At 41.1% G+C, this 14515-nt stretch overlaps 1 protein-coding gene and 1 pseudogene across 1 annotated transcript in view; both read left to right on the top strand.

Annotated features, from left to right (window-relative positions):
• The window catches only part of LOC114103731 (proteasome subunit alpha type-5 pseudogene), a 125064-nt pseudogene extending 112446 nt beyond the window's left edge, over window positions 1–12618 (top strand).
• The window catches only part of Wls (Wnt ligand secretion mediator), a 101101-nt gene continuing 99092 nt past the window's right edge, over window positions 12507–14515 (top strand). Inside the window, exon 1 of the mRNA XM_027949469.3 lies at window positions 12507–12842. Within this exon, the coding sequence (XP_027805270.1) occupies window positions 12737–12842 (106 nt within the window). The 5' untranslated portion in view covers window positions 12507–12736. The remainder of the gene's footprint in view (window positions 12843–14515) is intronic.

The raw sequence follows: 14515 nt of genomic DNA, 5'->3' as shown, positions 1-14515 counted from the left end.
ATGCTGCACATGCAGTCTACCACTGAGCTGTAATCCCAGCCCTAGAATTTTAATTTCTTGAGGGTGAACCATTCTCTGACATATCCAGTGTCTTTTATAAAGTAAGTTCTTGCTACAGTTTGAAAGTGTTCTCCAGAAGTTAATGTGTTGGAAACTTAATCCCCAAATTCATATGTGAATGATATTTAGAAGTAGGGCCTTTGGAGACAATTGAGATTAAATGAGGTCATGATAGTAGGCTCCCCCCCGGATGGTACAATTGCCTTTATAAGTAAAGAAAGAGAGACCCAAGCTAGCATCCTTAGTCTGCCTTGCCATTGGTGCCCTCTGCCATGTTATGATGCAGCAAGAAGGCCCTCAGCAGATGCCAGGCAACTGCTAGAAACTCTTGCAGTCTCCAGCCTTCAGTACCATGTGCCAAGTAAACTTCTGCTCTTTTTGAATTACTTGGTTTCAGGCATTTCATTATAACAACAGAAAACAGATCAAGAGAGTGCTCCATAAATATCTGTTTAAAAAGATAGGCAGATAAATGAACACTCTTATCTTATATTGAAAAGTTACCTGTAAGTTTGTGTTAAATGATCTGAGAAATCGAAAATTCCAAATAATTCTAAAAAAAAAGTCTATTAGAAGAATAAATACATAGTCTTCTGGAGTAAGTATTCATTTCCAAATTTTTCTTGGTCGTTGATTTGAATTTTAGTTTAGCTTTCATTAAGCAAAACTTATAAGTATAGATAATCCGTAAGGAAAATATTGCTTATCCAATATAAAATGGAGTGAGGACTAAATGAAATTATACATATATTTAAATCAGTACTTGGAACATAGGAAACCTTAAAATATGTTATTATTTCTGCTATTAGAATCAAAGATAGAAGAGTGTAACAATTAAGTCATTGTCCTGGGTCTCTTCTAAGATCATACCCCCAGTGAGCCACTTTCTTTAGTCATGCCCCACCTGCCTACAGTTATCACCCAGTAGTCCAATCAAATTATTAATGCTTCCAATTAATTAATCCACTGATGAGGTTATAGCTCTCATAATCCAATCTGTTAAACTCTGACCATTCCTGTATCGCCTAACATGTGGGCTCTTTAGAGGACATTTTTAGGTCCAAACCATACAGTCATGCATTGATTGAATTTGAAGCTTAGCACAGTGTTTATGAACTGTGTGATTTGAGGTATGAATCCTCTCTGAGTCGATATTTCCCCAGTGTATAAAATTTAATGATCTATAAAATAAAATAACAATAGTATGTATTTCAATGATTGTGGTGAGAATAAATGTTCTAAGTGATATATAATTGAGTATATTTAAAACATTTAAGCCCACAACCATGTAGATATATAGTAAAGATTAAAAAAAAAAGAAAGAAGGGGGGCTGGAGTTGTGGCTCAGAAGTAAAGCGCTCACCTAGCACATGCAAGGCCCTGGGTTCAATCCTCAGCACCACATATAAATAAATAAAATAAAGGTATTGTGTCCAACTACAACCAAAAAGTAAATATTAAAAAAGATATATGTGGAATCATACTATTTTATTTCTATATCTTATATATTTATATATTCTCTCTTGAAACAGTGACTGTGATGTAGTATACACAAGAGTTTATTGTTATTTTGATGTATTGTTTATGAAGCCTGACTTATAATATGCTCAATATAATTGACTGCATTCATAAAGAAGTCTAGGATGATTTTATCGTTTTCATATTTTGTCACTGGATAGTCAGCACTTTGACATAATAATATAAGAGGAGGAATCTCTTAGGATCACAGCTTGATGGCACCCCACATTGGGGTCAACTGGTCTATCCCAAGGACTATGTTACAAGAAGAAAGACCTGGCATACATTGTAAATTACTCACCATAAGGATAAAGAAGTGCCTTGGTGAATCTGGGAATAAAAGGTCTGCTAAAATATCAAGATCTTAGAATCCTCAGTTAGGTAGGCTTTGTTGATTGGCAACAGTTACATAAGGAAAACAGATCAGTGTTTTATAACGATCATGCTTTGGAAACTTTGTAAAAACTGGATTATCCATTGTAAGAAAGATTGGAGACCTGATAGTCCAAGTTGGAGAGATGATGAGGGCAGAGAGGTGAAGGTGGAGTGGGGAGGCCAGCTCACTGTAAAAAGGAGGTAGAATCTGGTCATGAACCAAGGATGACTTTGAGCTATGTAACTTGAGTCACTGGTTGGAGAGTTGAGAGCACTTTATTTGGAGACACATGGTTTTCCTAGGCAGAGAAGTTTAGAAAGAAATTGGTTCTATGAGTCTGAAGTTCAGGCAAGAGATTGGTGCTGGAGATATTGATTTTTGCCTACAGACCCCATGAGAATGGAAGGGGTAAAATACTCAGAAATACTAACATTCAGGGAGGGGGTAGAGGAAATGGGACCAGTTTCAGAGAGAAGTGAGTGCTAGAAAAATAATAGGAGAAACATGAGAGAAGCCAAGGAGGTGGGAGGGGATTTTTTCCCCCAAAAGGAGTATTGCATATTGGAGACATCAAGAAGAATAATCACCAAATAGATCACTAGTGACCTTTGTCAGAGCAATGGAATGTTGGGTTTGAAATCTAGATTATCTGCAGATGGTCAGGCAGAGGATTGGAAGTGAGGCTGTAAAGCAACTGAATGGAACTGTTTTTTCCAGAAGTTTGATTATAGCATAAAGAAGCTGATGAAGGCAACATGTTAAGAAGAATTTGGTGCTAAAGAAAAGATCTTGTTTAAAATGGGAAAGACTTGAGAATAAAGTCATAGAAGATGATGAAAGATAATGAATAATAATAGCAAACATTTGCTGAGTATGTACATACCATGTGCTAAGTGCTCTGTCTGCAAGTAATTTTCACATGCTAACTCTTGATATTTACTGTTACCTTGGAGGCAGGAATTATTAGTATTGTCCTCATTAAACAGAATAAGAAATCAAGGGATGGACAGGCTTACAGATAGGCTTAATGACTTGCTCAACGTTATGTAGACAGTACCTAACAGAGAGAGAAGTTCAAATCCAAGTGTGTGATCAAAGAGCACATACACTTAACTAATAGGCACATGGCCAGCTCTCTATAATAGGTCTAATGTATGCTTTGCCCAATGTGGTTCATTATTTCCTTAGGCAAAGGGAATTAAAAGGTGCTGGTCAGTCTGGAGAATGAAAACATTTATACCTGATGGTCCCCATCCTCTGGCTTCCACATTTTCACCCCCCAGCAAAATGGAAGAGAAAGGGATATGAAGAGGCATGGAAGCTTAGCTGCAAAGATCTAGAATAGTCTACTAACATTAAATAAAAAGACTTTTGAGTAAAATGAAGTCCCTTGAACCTAAAAATTGTGCAGTCTACTGGAGTAAATATGACAAATGCTCCAGTAACTGCAATATGGGGTAGCATGTGTGAAGGGACATAAGAGACACTGAAAGTTGGTTATATGAGGATTCTCCAAGGGACTCACTGTATCAGCTTTTGGAGTAGGAGGCCTGTAAAGAACCTCAACATCTGTGTCAACAACAGTCCAGAAGACTTGGTATCTGATTCTTTCAACAGACAGCTTGCTAAGAGATTCAATGACAGAGTTGTCTATGAAGACAACAGGAAACTGCAATTGAGGGGAACATGGCCAGGGAAAGAGTCCCTTAGCAGGGTGGGATGGGAGGGCAGAGGTTGAGGGGATTGGACCCCATTTTTCTTAATAATGGTTAACCTCTAAGATTATCTCACTTCTCTTGCTCCACCACTTCCTCATGACTGAGTGCTTATCCAATGTCTGACACTTTACTAAGCCTTTTAAACACTGGATACATTTGGTTCTCAACATGGCTTCTGAGAAGATACCATTGTCTTCATTTACAAGAGATTTAGCTGAGCCTATGAGAGGTTGTTTTTGCCTAAGATCTCAGAGCTGGTCCAAGTTGAACCAGCGTTCGACCAAGATCTGTTTAATCTTAAATTCTTGCTTCTCATATTGACTCCCATATTTATGTAAAAGCACCTGGCATATAGGACATGTCCAATGAATTTAGAAACAATAGTAATAAAAACTAATGGATATATGTCCAACAACATGTGGTACTTTGGGGATTTGCTGAGATATTTTAAATGAACAGAATTCAAGATACCCTTGTGGGAGAAGAGGGAAAAATTAGTTTTTTCTTTTGATGCTAATACTATATTTAAGTAACAGGGGGTTTCCAGCACTCTGTACTTTCCCTTTCTCTCCTTTCTGTTCTCTCCCCTGACACCAGTGATTCTCTAAGACTTAATCCACAGCTAATAGATTTATTACACTACCACAACCCTTCACATACTTGTAATTATAAGCTGTGTGAGAGCAAGAGCATAACTATCCTTTTTTAAAATCTGCATCCCAGCACTTGCCAGATACCTGCTTATGGTAAGAACACAACAAATATTTATGAACTAAATGGAAGGAAGCATTATCAAATAATTCAGGCTTAGTCAAGGGCAATAGCACATGCCTGTAATCCTAGCTACTCAGAAGGCTGAGTCAGGAAGATCACAAGTCTGAGGCCAGCTGAACAATTCAGTGAGAATCTATCTCAAAATAAAACATAATAGTAATAGTATTAATAATAATAATAATAGCTAGGGCTATAGCTCAGTGGTAGAGCATCCCTCGGTTCAACTACCAGTATTGCATGAGAGGGAGAGAGAGAGAGAGAGAGAGAGAGAGAAAGCAAATTCCAGCTTCAGATATCAGATAAGATGTATATTATAAATAGAGAAATATTTCCTTCATAAATTATCACATTAAGATGAACAATATTTGTAAACACCTTGAATTCTTCAACAAAGAGGGTCTTTATTAGATATTCCCATCATGACAACAAAATAAACAATCACACAAAAATATTTTAGGAATCAACTTGCAGACGACCTAAGCCAAAATTAATTTTTATGCACTACATGTCTTTTGCTAACATGTATTTTTCAAGAGTGTCCTCAATACACTCTGAAATTATGCTTAACAATTATTCTCATGAGTCATTTGACTTGAAAATTGATCTTCAACTTGGAACTGGCCCTTAGCATCAGATCTTACCAGCAAAGAAAGATTAATGGGAGGAGGTTACTCTGGGTGAGTCAGGTACTGAGGAGGGGGCCAGAGTTGAATGTAGGAACAAAGGAGAAGCCGACAAACACTAAAACAATGCCTGTCTCAGAACTGGCAGGAAAGAGACGTCTGAATGAATGTGTCATAGAGCTCATGCAGGAGGGCGTGCCTGGGAATGCCAAGGACTTGACATCTCCTCACTTCCAAGGCCCTGCAGGGTTCTTTCTTTGGATTTTTTTTCTTTCCGTGGTTTCAAGGACATAGCTGACATAAAGGAGATAAAAACATAAAACATAACAGTAATAGTAGTAGTAGTAGTAGTCATAGTAATAATAATGATGCTGGCTTTCTAATGTAGGTTCGTTGAAGGCAAGACTTTGTTGGGCTGACTGCTCTTCCCCAGCATCTAGATTGGTTCCTGGCTTAGTAAAGACTGTATTGAGTGATTAGACTGTTGAATGGTGTGTTGCATCTATCTTAGAATCTCAGCTCCCCAACTCACTAGCAGTTTAGAACAGGGAATACTCCTCAATATCTCTGACCCAACTTTACTTTGTTTAAAATATATATATATATACTTTTTAGTTGTGGATGAACACAATACCTTTATTTTATTTATTTACTATTTTTTATGTGATGCTAAGGATCGAATCCAGTGCCTCACACATGTGAAACAGGCACTTTACCACTGAACCACAACCCCAGCCCCCCAACTTTACCCTTTTGAGAATGCTAAAAATAATACCCAGCTCATGGGATTGTGCTAAGGATTAATGATAGGGGCATATGTAAAGCATCAGCAGAGTTCATGGTACCTAGAAAGCAAACAACATCAGTTATTACTGCTGTTACCATTGTAATTATTGGCATTATGAGTAGGGGCTATTAGCTTCCACTTACCTGATATTTGGGGAATTACCTGCCCTTCCTCACTTGCAGTCATTCCAGTTTCTTTTAAATAATGCAAAGTAGAAGCATGAGAGGTCCTTGACTTTCATGTATTTTATTCTCAGATAATCTTTGTTTTTCCACCTTACACATAGAAGAACTGAACTGCTTTTATGGGATGCTGGCCTTACATATAGACATTCTTAAGTCATTTTGTTGTTTTTGTTTTCTTCTATTTCTTTGACATGGGGTCTTTGTATATTGTTTAGGTTGACCTCCAATTCCTGGTCTCAAGTAATCCTTCTAACTCAGCCTTCCAAATTCTGGGACTAATCACTTACCAACATACTGGGTATTCTAAATTGTTTTTATGGGATCTTGTCCTTCATGTTGAGCTATTTAGTTATCTGAGTTAATGTGCAATGGTGCTGAAGGGATAAGAATTGAGTTTTGGCCTGAATCAGAGTTTATTCTCACCCTACCTAGGGTTGGGTGGAAATGGAGTTAAGTGTAAGTCTCTTCTTGCCATTGGCCATCTATGAATGGCCTTCCCAAGCACTTGGACAACCAGAGACTGGAACTTCTTCATTTTTTCATTTGTAATTAATTCATTCAATAAAATATGTGTGCTAATTCTGTGCCATGGTGCAGGATATTGATGACATATCACAGGATCACCATGCTGGGCAGGTGTGTCTCCTCCTACTGCCACTTTGCATGGAGAGAAGCAGAAAAGAGCTTGTGCCCAGGATGAAATACAGGGGAGATGTGGAGGGAGAGAAGTCATAAGGACACGTGGTGGGCATTCTGCTCAGACACTATCAGGCTAATACTGTGGAACAATAAAGGCCCTTCTCTCATCTCTGCAGCAGGAACCCAGCATACACAATCTGAAAGGTTTAGATGCTGGAGGCACCTGGCTCTCCACTGCAGTGTCTTACAAGACTGGGAAACAACAGGGGGCTGGCTGGCTGCTTCATGTTGGCTCCCTCCTACTAGAGGCTTCTGGAAACCTATAAAGTTTCTTACCTGCCCTTCCAGGTTGCCTGGGTTCAAAGAGGCAATTTCATAAGAGAGACTATAATTACGGGTTTTATGGTTTGTTTTGTTTTGCTCTCTGGGAACAGAAGCCTCCTCCCTTGTAATATTTGTCACATTTGATGAGTGCCCACTCTGTATTAGGAATTGTTTACATTATTTTGTTTAATGCTCATCATAAGCTCTGAGTTTGGTATTATCATTATTTTTTAAAGAAATTTGAAAAGTAAGACTCAAAAGGCAAGTAATCTTCCTAAGCTTATTTCTACAACCAGTACGAAATAAAGCTGGGATTTAATAAACCTAATGTCTGAAATTATACATAGGATGTGAAAGAAAACATTTATGGAGATCTTCAGTGTGGGCTTATGTCTGAAAAGGGAGGAGTCCACCAGATGTTTGTGAAACAATTTCAACTGAGGATCAGGTTCAAGTGTTGGTCTTCCCAGCCCTGGGATTTGAATAGTTCCTATATGAGGTTAGTGTATGAACGGAAGTGCAGGAATGGTCTTGTGTTTCCACACAAATTAAGACTATAGGAGAAAGAAAAGACTATGGGGCCCATAGAGAAGGGAGAGAGGGGCGGTTCTGTTTCCGGGGGGGCGGGGGTGAGACCATTTTAAAAGAAGCAGTGAATTTAAAAAAGACACACACACACACACACACACACACACGCAAATGTGTGTTGTGTATGTATATGTATAGTGAAAAGTGACACTGAATAATAGAGTGTGAACCCACAGTGCCTGCTCATATTCACAAGCGCTAAATACAAGAAAATACCAAGGACCATGGAGCCATGGGGATGCCATTTATGAACAAAAAGCTATTTATGAGAATGAGAAGCCTCAGAGTGGGATTATTGCTCTTGTTAGGTCCCTCTGGGAAGCAAATTAGGTGTTTAAGGAGGTGTATTCAATTCTTTTAGATCTCTACATTACATTTACTGCAATGACAATAATAACATGCTGCTCCTGGCTCCCAGAGGAGCCTTTCTTAACTCCAGGAACTGAGCCTTCCTCTGTGGAGACTGTGAGGAAAACAAAGGCTCTGGCTACACTCTGCTTGTGTTTAAGGAATTTTTAAGCCAGTTGGGGTGACAATACACCATATATGTAGATATATGCACAAAATAGAACCCAGTATATAGGTGCCAGTAAGAGTAGAGTCAGTGAATTCTATACTGGAATTAGGGGTGGGAGAGAATTGTAACTACATTCAGTTAGATGATTCCTTTGTCCATTCATTTATTCCTCGTTCAATAGATATACATTGGGTGTCATTATGTCTTTCTACATGTCAAACACTTTGAATAAACTGATGATTAAGTCAGGATATTGAATTTAATTCTAGTGAAATGGGGAATAGGGATGGTCAGTTTCTGCTGGCAGAGTTACACTGTACCCTTGGATTATTCCAGCCTCTGGGTAATCTATCTGATGACTCAAAACAGGCATCTCCCTGGCAGTTAGGAGCAGATTTTATTTTATTTATTTATTTATCTGCAGTACTAGGTATTGAACCCAGATATATATATATATATATATATATATATATATATATATATATATATATATATATATATTGGAACCTAAGAAGTTAGGCCAGCTACTCTACAGATATACATATATATCTGGGTTCAATACCTAGTTCACATCCTATGTATATATCTGGCCTGGAATTTGCAATCCTCTTGCCTCAGTATCCTGAGTTGTTGGGATTACAGGCGTATACCACTATGTCTGATTAGGAGAAGTTCTTAGAATAAAATATTTCTGTTAAAATTAGTGTCACTTGGATTTTAATACTAGATCTTGTCCTCATTAGCACTCTTGTTCAGTGAAGCTAACCCCCAAACTTCTCCAAAAAACATGCTTTAAGAAATATTAATAACTTGACAAAATTTTAAAGCTGAGAATGATCTACTCAGTTGTTTTATTAGTCATTGATTCCCCTGATGTTTCCTAAACATAAAAATAAAAAAAGGTAGGTGCTAATAGTGCCTCTATTTTATAGGTGAGAAAACTGAGCCTTAGATCGGGTAGGTGACTATGTAATGGCTGTGATCACACAAAGCCTAGGGTAGGAGTCTGGGCCATATCTAGGTTCAATTGGGTAAAGGCTCATATTCCTTTCTGCTCTTCTGTGTTGTCATCTCTATAAATGAAGGTCCAATAGTCACTTTTAATATTTACAAAAACATAACAGAAATTGTAATTTTTAAAAACATTCATGGTGATTTTAGAGGTGAATGGGGTGATACCTTTCCTTACCCACCATAAAGGGTCACAGATAACATTCCATAACAAAAGACAAGTTAATGAGAGAAAAGCATAGCACATTCATTTAATCAAAATTTTAGTGACACAGATCCCTCAGACCGAAGACCAAAGATACTAAGGAAGCTCTTTGATTTTGAACATAGGTTCCATGAAGCAGGGGCAGCCATATAGAAATGTAATTAGACGAAAGGGACTGAGCTACCAGATATAGACAGAATGGGGAAGCCCAGCAAGCCCTGATCAGATTCTTCTCAATCTCTCAATAGTAGCATTTTCCTCTGGGGTTTGGGACAGGACCCTGGTGGAATGAGGGTCCTAATGTTTTTTATGGCCAGTAATTTACACAAAAAAAGCAAGAGAAATTTGGAGTAATATTTTTATGCCTGGCTTTGGGGAGAAAGGGTTCTGGTTTCTATGACCCACCTTGGGGAAGGGAATTTGTTTCTATGGTCTTGTTTTGGGGGAGAATGAGGAACTAAAGACAGGAAGGCATGAGAAAGGCAGAGAGAACTTGGTTCAGAGGCTGCTTCTGAGATCTTCCAAGGACATTTAATTAAAATTCACAGCCTGCCAGTGCTTTGGGATACTGTTATTGTTGATCGATTTGATGAATAATATGACAGGTGTCAGGACCTCACACAGTTTGACAATATTGGTGATCCTAGACAGGTTAGAAGCATGGATTTGCAATTAGAAATATCTTTGTTTAATAAAAATTGTTACATAATAAGTGCCCCTTTAAAATATGGGATCACCTTTATGGGGAAAGAGCAACTCCCAACACTATTTCTCTATTTCTGGATAAGGAAATTGGAACCTAAGAAGTTAGGCCAGCTACTCTACAGAGGTATATTTGAGAGCAGAGTGGGTGGGATGTGTTGTAGTAGTTGATGGAAAAATGAGTTAAGTTCACTGATCTTGAATAAATTAAACCACCCAAGACATTGCGTGTGGATCCAATTCTTGCTTGGAGTATATGTGGCATCATCTCTTGTTAAACAGTGAAATGCAGTATAAAATGGAGAATATATCTTGATACTGAATCTTATCAACTTTACTTTTGGGGGAGGGGAGGTGGGGACCTAACCTCGGGTCTGGCATGCACTCTAAGCTACTTCCCTAGCCTTTCAACTTTATTTTTTTAAGAAGCCTTTGGTATTAAAAAGAGGTTCTAACCTTAACCCAAAGGCACCATTGTTATTCAAATGTGTGGAAATCAGCAGCTTGCTGAGATAAGAGCACAGAATATGGAGTTAACCAGCCCCAGAGGTGAGAAGGGCATACTTGGTTCTCTGTTTTATGATACCCTGGAACACAGTCTATTGGGGAAAAAAAAAAAAAAAAAAAAAAAAAAAAAAAATATATATATATATATATATATATATATATATATATATATATATTGAAAGATAAAGAAGGAAGACAAATCACCCACAATAGTATACCTCTGTTGGGGAGCTGCTAAACACTTCCAACTTCTACTGTTAACAACAATTTCCCTTGCTTCTTACCTTTTAGAAAGTACATGGAATTGTCCAAAGCACAGATATTTAATCACTATTCAGTGAATAACAACCAAACTGGGGCTTCTTCAGGACAAAGGCAAGTCATGAAATTTTGGTATCCTTGCATGCTAAGGAAAGCAAGCACTGAACATGTTCAGTGCTCAGTGAGTGACTGTTCAGATAAAGTATTGAGTCAAAGTCTGAATAAATAGCAACCAAGATTCAGAATTATGAAGAACTGCTAGAGTCCAAGGAGTGGAGGTTTTATACATATACAATATGGTACTTGTCTTAAGGAGTACCCAGTCTAGTAGCTGAAGGTAGAAAGGAACAAGTTTATTAAATGTGACATACATGGTATCTTCTATAAAGGTGATGAAAGTTAAGGAACACAGTAGAGGAAGAGAGACTTAGAATAGCCTCCTGGCAGGAAGAGGGTGTGGACAGAGGAAAGGAGAGTGGTGGTGGAAACTCATTTTTGTGTCAAGGGGTGTTTACCAAACCGAAGGGACTGCTGGGTAATGTGAGTTGTATTGGCCAAGTAGACAGTTGATAAAACATGGAAAAACCAGGGCCAGGAATTTAGACTTGATAGAGCAGGAAATCTCTTAAGACCACCCCACCCCTTTCCCTTGAAGTTATGTATAAATACAAATATATCTTCACAAAGAGGCAACAAACATTGCAGCTTAGTATATGTACCTTCTAAACCAACTAAGATTGTTTAGGCTTTTAAAATGCAAAAGGCTTTAGGTTTGCTTTCACCTTCAATTATCCAATCCACAAGTTAATGGAGGACCTACCAGGGCTAGAATTTTGTTAGGCACCATGGGGAAAGGTGGTGCAAAGATGAATGAGCCTCAGTCTGTATCCCCCAGGAATTTACTGCTCAGTGGTGAAGATATATGTTTACGAGGTGAAAATATAAACGCAAAATTGGATTGTAGGGGTTCAGTTCTTGGAGATACAACATGGAGGTGGTGTGGAAAATTACAGAGGTTTTTTAGAGGAGTTGGTTTTGGAATCAGTTTAAAACTGTGATGGAATAGAACATGTGTTCTTTAAGACTCTGGAAGCCCAAGGGGTGGAGTAAGGAACAGTGGTCGGTCGGTCGTTGGAGTGCTAGGTTCCACAAGGAGCGAGGGTGGAATTTAGCTGAGTATATATCCAGTAACAGAGGCTGGGACCAGGCAGAAGGAAGCTGAGCTAAGACTTTATTCCGCATCTCTGTGTTCTGATTTAGCATCTACTGTTTTCCTTTAAAAAAAAATTATCTCCTTTTTCCTAAAGAGAGTTCTAGCAGTTGGGGGTGGGAGTGGGGACCATTTCCTAAAGTCAACGCATATTAGTTGAAGGTCTGCGAAGCGTCCGTGGGTGATTTAAATCTCGCACTTCAAGAGCCAGAAAAGGAAACGTGTGAGCGGTTGAGTAAGGGGCGCCCATGTAACTACAACAACAACAATATACCCACCAAGCTACCAGCCCTTGGCGGGACAGGCTGCGAGCCAGACCGGGGAGAGGGACGCCAGCGCAGGCCTGAGCTCGGATCCACGAACTGGCGGGCAAGGGGTAGTAGAAGAGAGGGAGGTAGGGAGGGAGGGAGGAAGCGCGAGAGGGAGGGAGGAAGAAAGGGAGGGAGGCGGCGTCATGTGATCCGCTTCCCTGCTCCTTTAAGCGTCCACAGGCGGCGGAGCGGCCACAATCACAGCTCCGGGCATTGGGGGAGCCCGATCCGGCTGCGCCGGGGGAATCCGTGCGGGCGCCTTCGGTCCGGGTCCCATCATCTCTGCGCTCCCGCACCCCTGAAGTTTTGCAGCGCCCAGAAAGGAGGCGAGGGAGGAGGGAGTGTGAGAGGGAAAGGAGCAAAAAAAGCACACCCTAAAACATTTATTTCAAGGAGAAAAGAAAAAGGGGGGGCGCAAAAATGGCTGGGGCAATTATAGAAAACATGAGCACCAAGAAGCTGTGCATTGTTGGTGGGATTCTGCTTGTGTTCCAAATCATCGCCTTTCTGGTGGGAGGCTTGATTGGTAAGTGCGAGAGCTGCAAACTTTTCCCCCTTTCTCTCTTTTCGGGCCCCTTCCCTCTTTGCCTCTTGGGCTACTTGTTACAGTATCACTGCCTTGCTTCTATGATCTAATTAGTCCGGCTATTGTGCTTAAGAAAGCAGAGCTCCATGGGGCTCTGTGGGGCACAATCCAGTCTAGTGGCTGGAGAAAAGGAGGGGAAAAAGTTTTGGCCTAGTTTCAGTATCCACTTGAAAGGCAGGAGGGGGGTGCGGGGGTGGGAATCTTAAGCATGGCGACGGATCCCGCGAGGAAGCTCTGGGTTACAAAGTTGATTGCTCCCCCCACCCCTGCTTTTTCCCGCGTTCCCCCCTTTTCCTCTCGGTTTCCTTCCAATCAGCTCCGGGAGGGCAACGTAATCGACTTTATTAGGAACAACAGAAGTGTGGGGAAACTGCGCCCAGCGCAAACCCGGAGCTCTGTTACAAGGCTGCGGTGGTTGCATGTGTAAATGCATTTGGTTGTCTCAGGGGGTGAAGGCTTGCACATCGGGCCCCAATGTTTGTGCTCTCGGCTTCTTCGCTGCACCCCCCACTCCACGGTCCGCGGGGGACTGGTTTGAACCGCGGGCTGGGAGGTGCGATGGGGTAAGAGTGGGTCGTAAGAGTCTTCGGCTGACCAAGCGGGAAGTTGGAGAGGTCGGAGGAGAAAAGCATATCGGAAAAGTTGCTTTTGGCCTCCTGTCCTCTCGGGAATTTCCCCTCCCCCACTTCTTAGAGTCCCGAGATCCTTGAGTCTGGAGCCTGGAGCCCTCTCCCTTGGCGCCTAGGAGGGCGTCTCCGCTCCCGCCAGGGCTCCCCGCAGGTGACAGCTCCTAAATGCCCCTGGCGACGGCGTCAGTCCCGGAGATCTCCGGTGGCGTGCACCTCCCGGACCTCTTGGGGCCAAATTGGCTTCCGGGTTCGCAAGATCGTCTCACTCACGGTCCACTCGAAAAAAACTCACTTTCTCTCACTGTCTCTCCATCACCATCCATCCTCCCGCCTCTTGGCACACTCGCGTCCCTTTCCTCTCAAGATTGGGACATCCTGGCACAAACTTCAGCGCCAACTTTGCAGCAGGCGCGGTTGCGAGGTTCAGTTCCCTTACTTCGAGGCTTTGTTAAAAACTTTGTCTAGTAGAGACTGTCCACGGAGGGGGTTTCTCTGCGCGTCCTTTTTTCCTGGAGCCGGCGCGACTTGAGGAGGAACTGCCCCGGGGCGCGGGCGGCCGCGCCGAGGGAGCTGCAGGGGTTTGGACACCTTCAGCCTTCTGAGTAGCGTTTTGTCTGCAGACCCGGGTTTGATGAGAGCAAATTACCGGGAGTCTGGTACTGTTAATCACTATTACATCCGAGCTAATTATTTTAAACAAAGGAGAGTGGGAGAAGCTTCAGGAGGAGTGAAGTTCTTGGAGGAGCCCTGCCTTTCTGTGTGCATGTATCCACAAAGCGGAAAAGGCTCCGAGTTTTCCAAGCTCCTATCTGCAATGTGGGCCAAATAGCTTCTTCTTTTTTGTTTCTGGAACCCTCTGTCATACCACACGCACGCACACATGCACACACGGGTTTGGCTTTTGTGTTTGGCTTCTTACAATCTCCATGTTTCCCTGTATTGGATTTTTCGAGGCCCTTAATACCTTCTCTGCTGGGAGCTGAA

This window comes from Marmota flaviventris, chromosome 10, assembly GCF_047511675.1.
Source record: "Marmota flaviventris isolate mMarFla1 chromosome 10, mMarFla1.hap1, whole genome shotgun sequence".
Lineage (NCBI taxonomy): Eukaryota > Metazoa > Chordata > Mammalia > Rodentia > Sciuridae > Marmota > Marmota flaviventris.
This window is presented reverse-complemented; position numbering and strand designations above follow the sequence as displayed.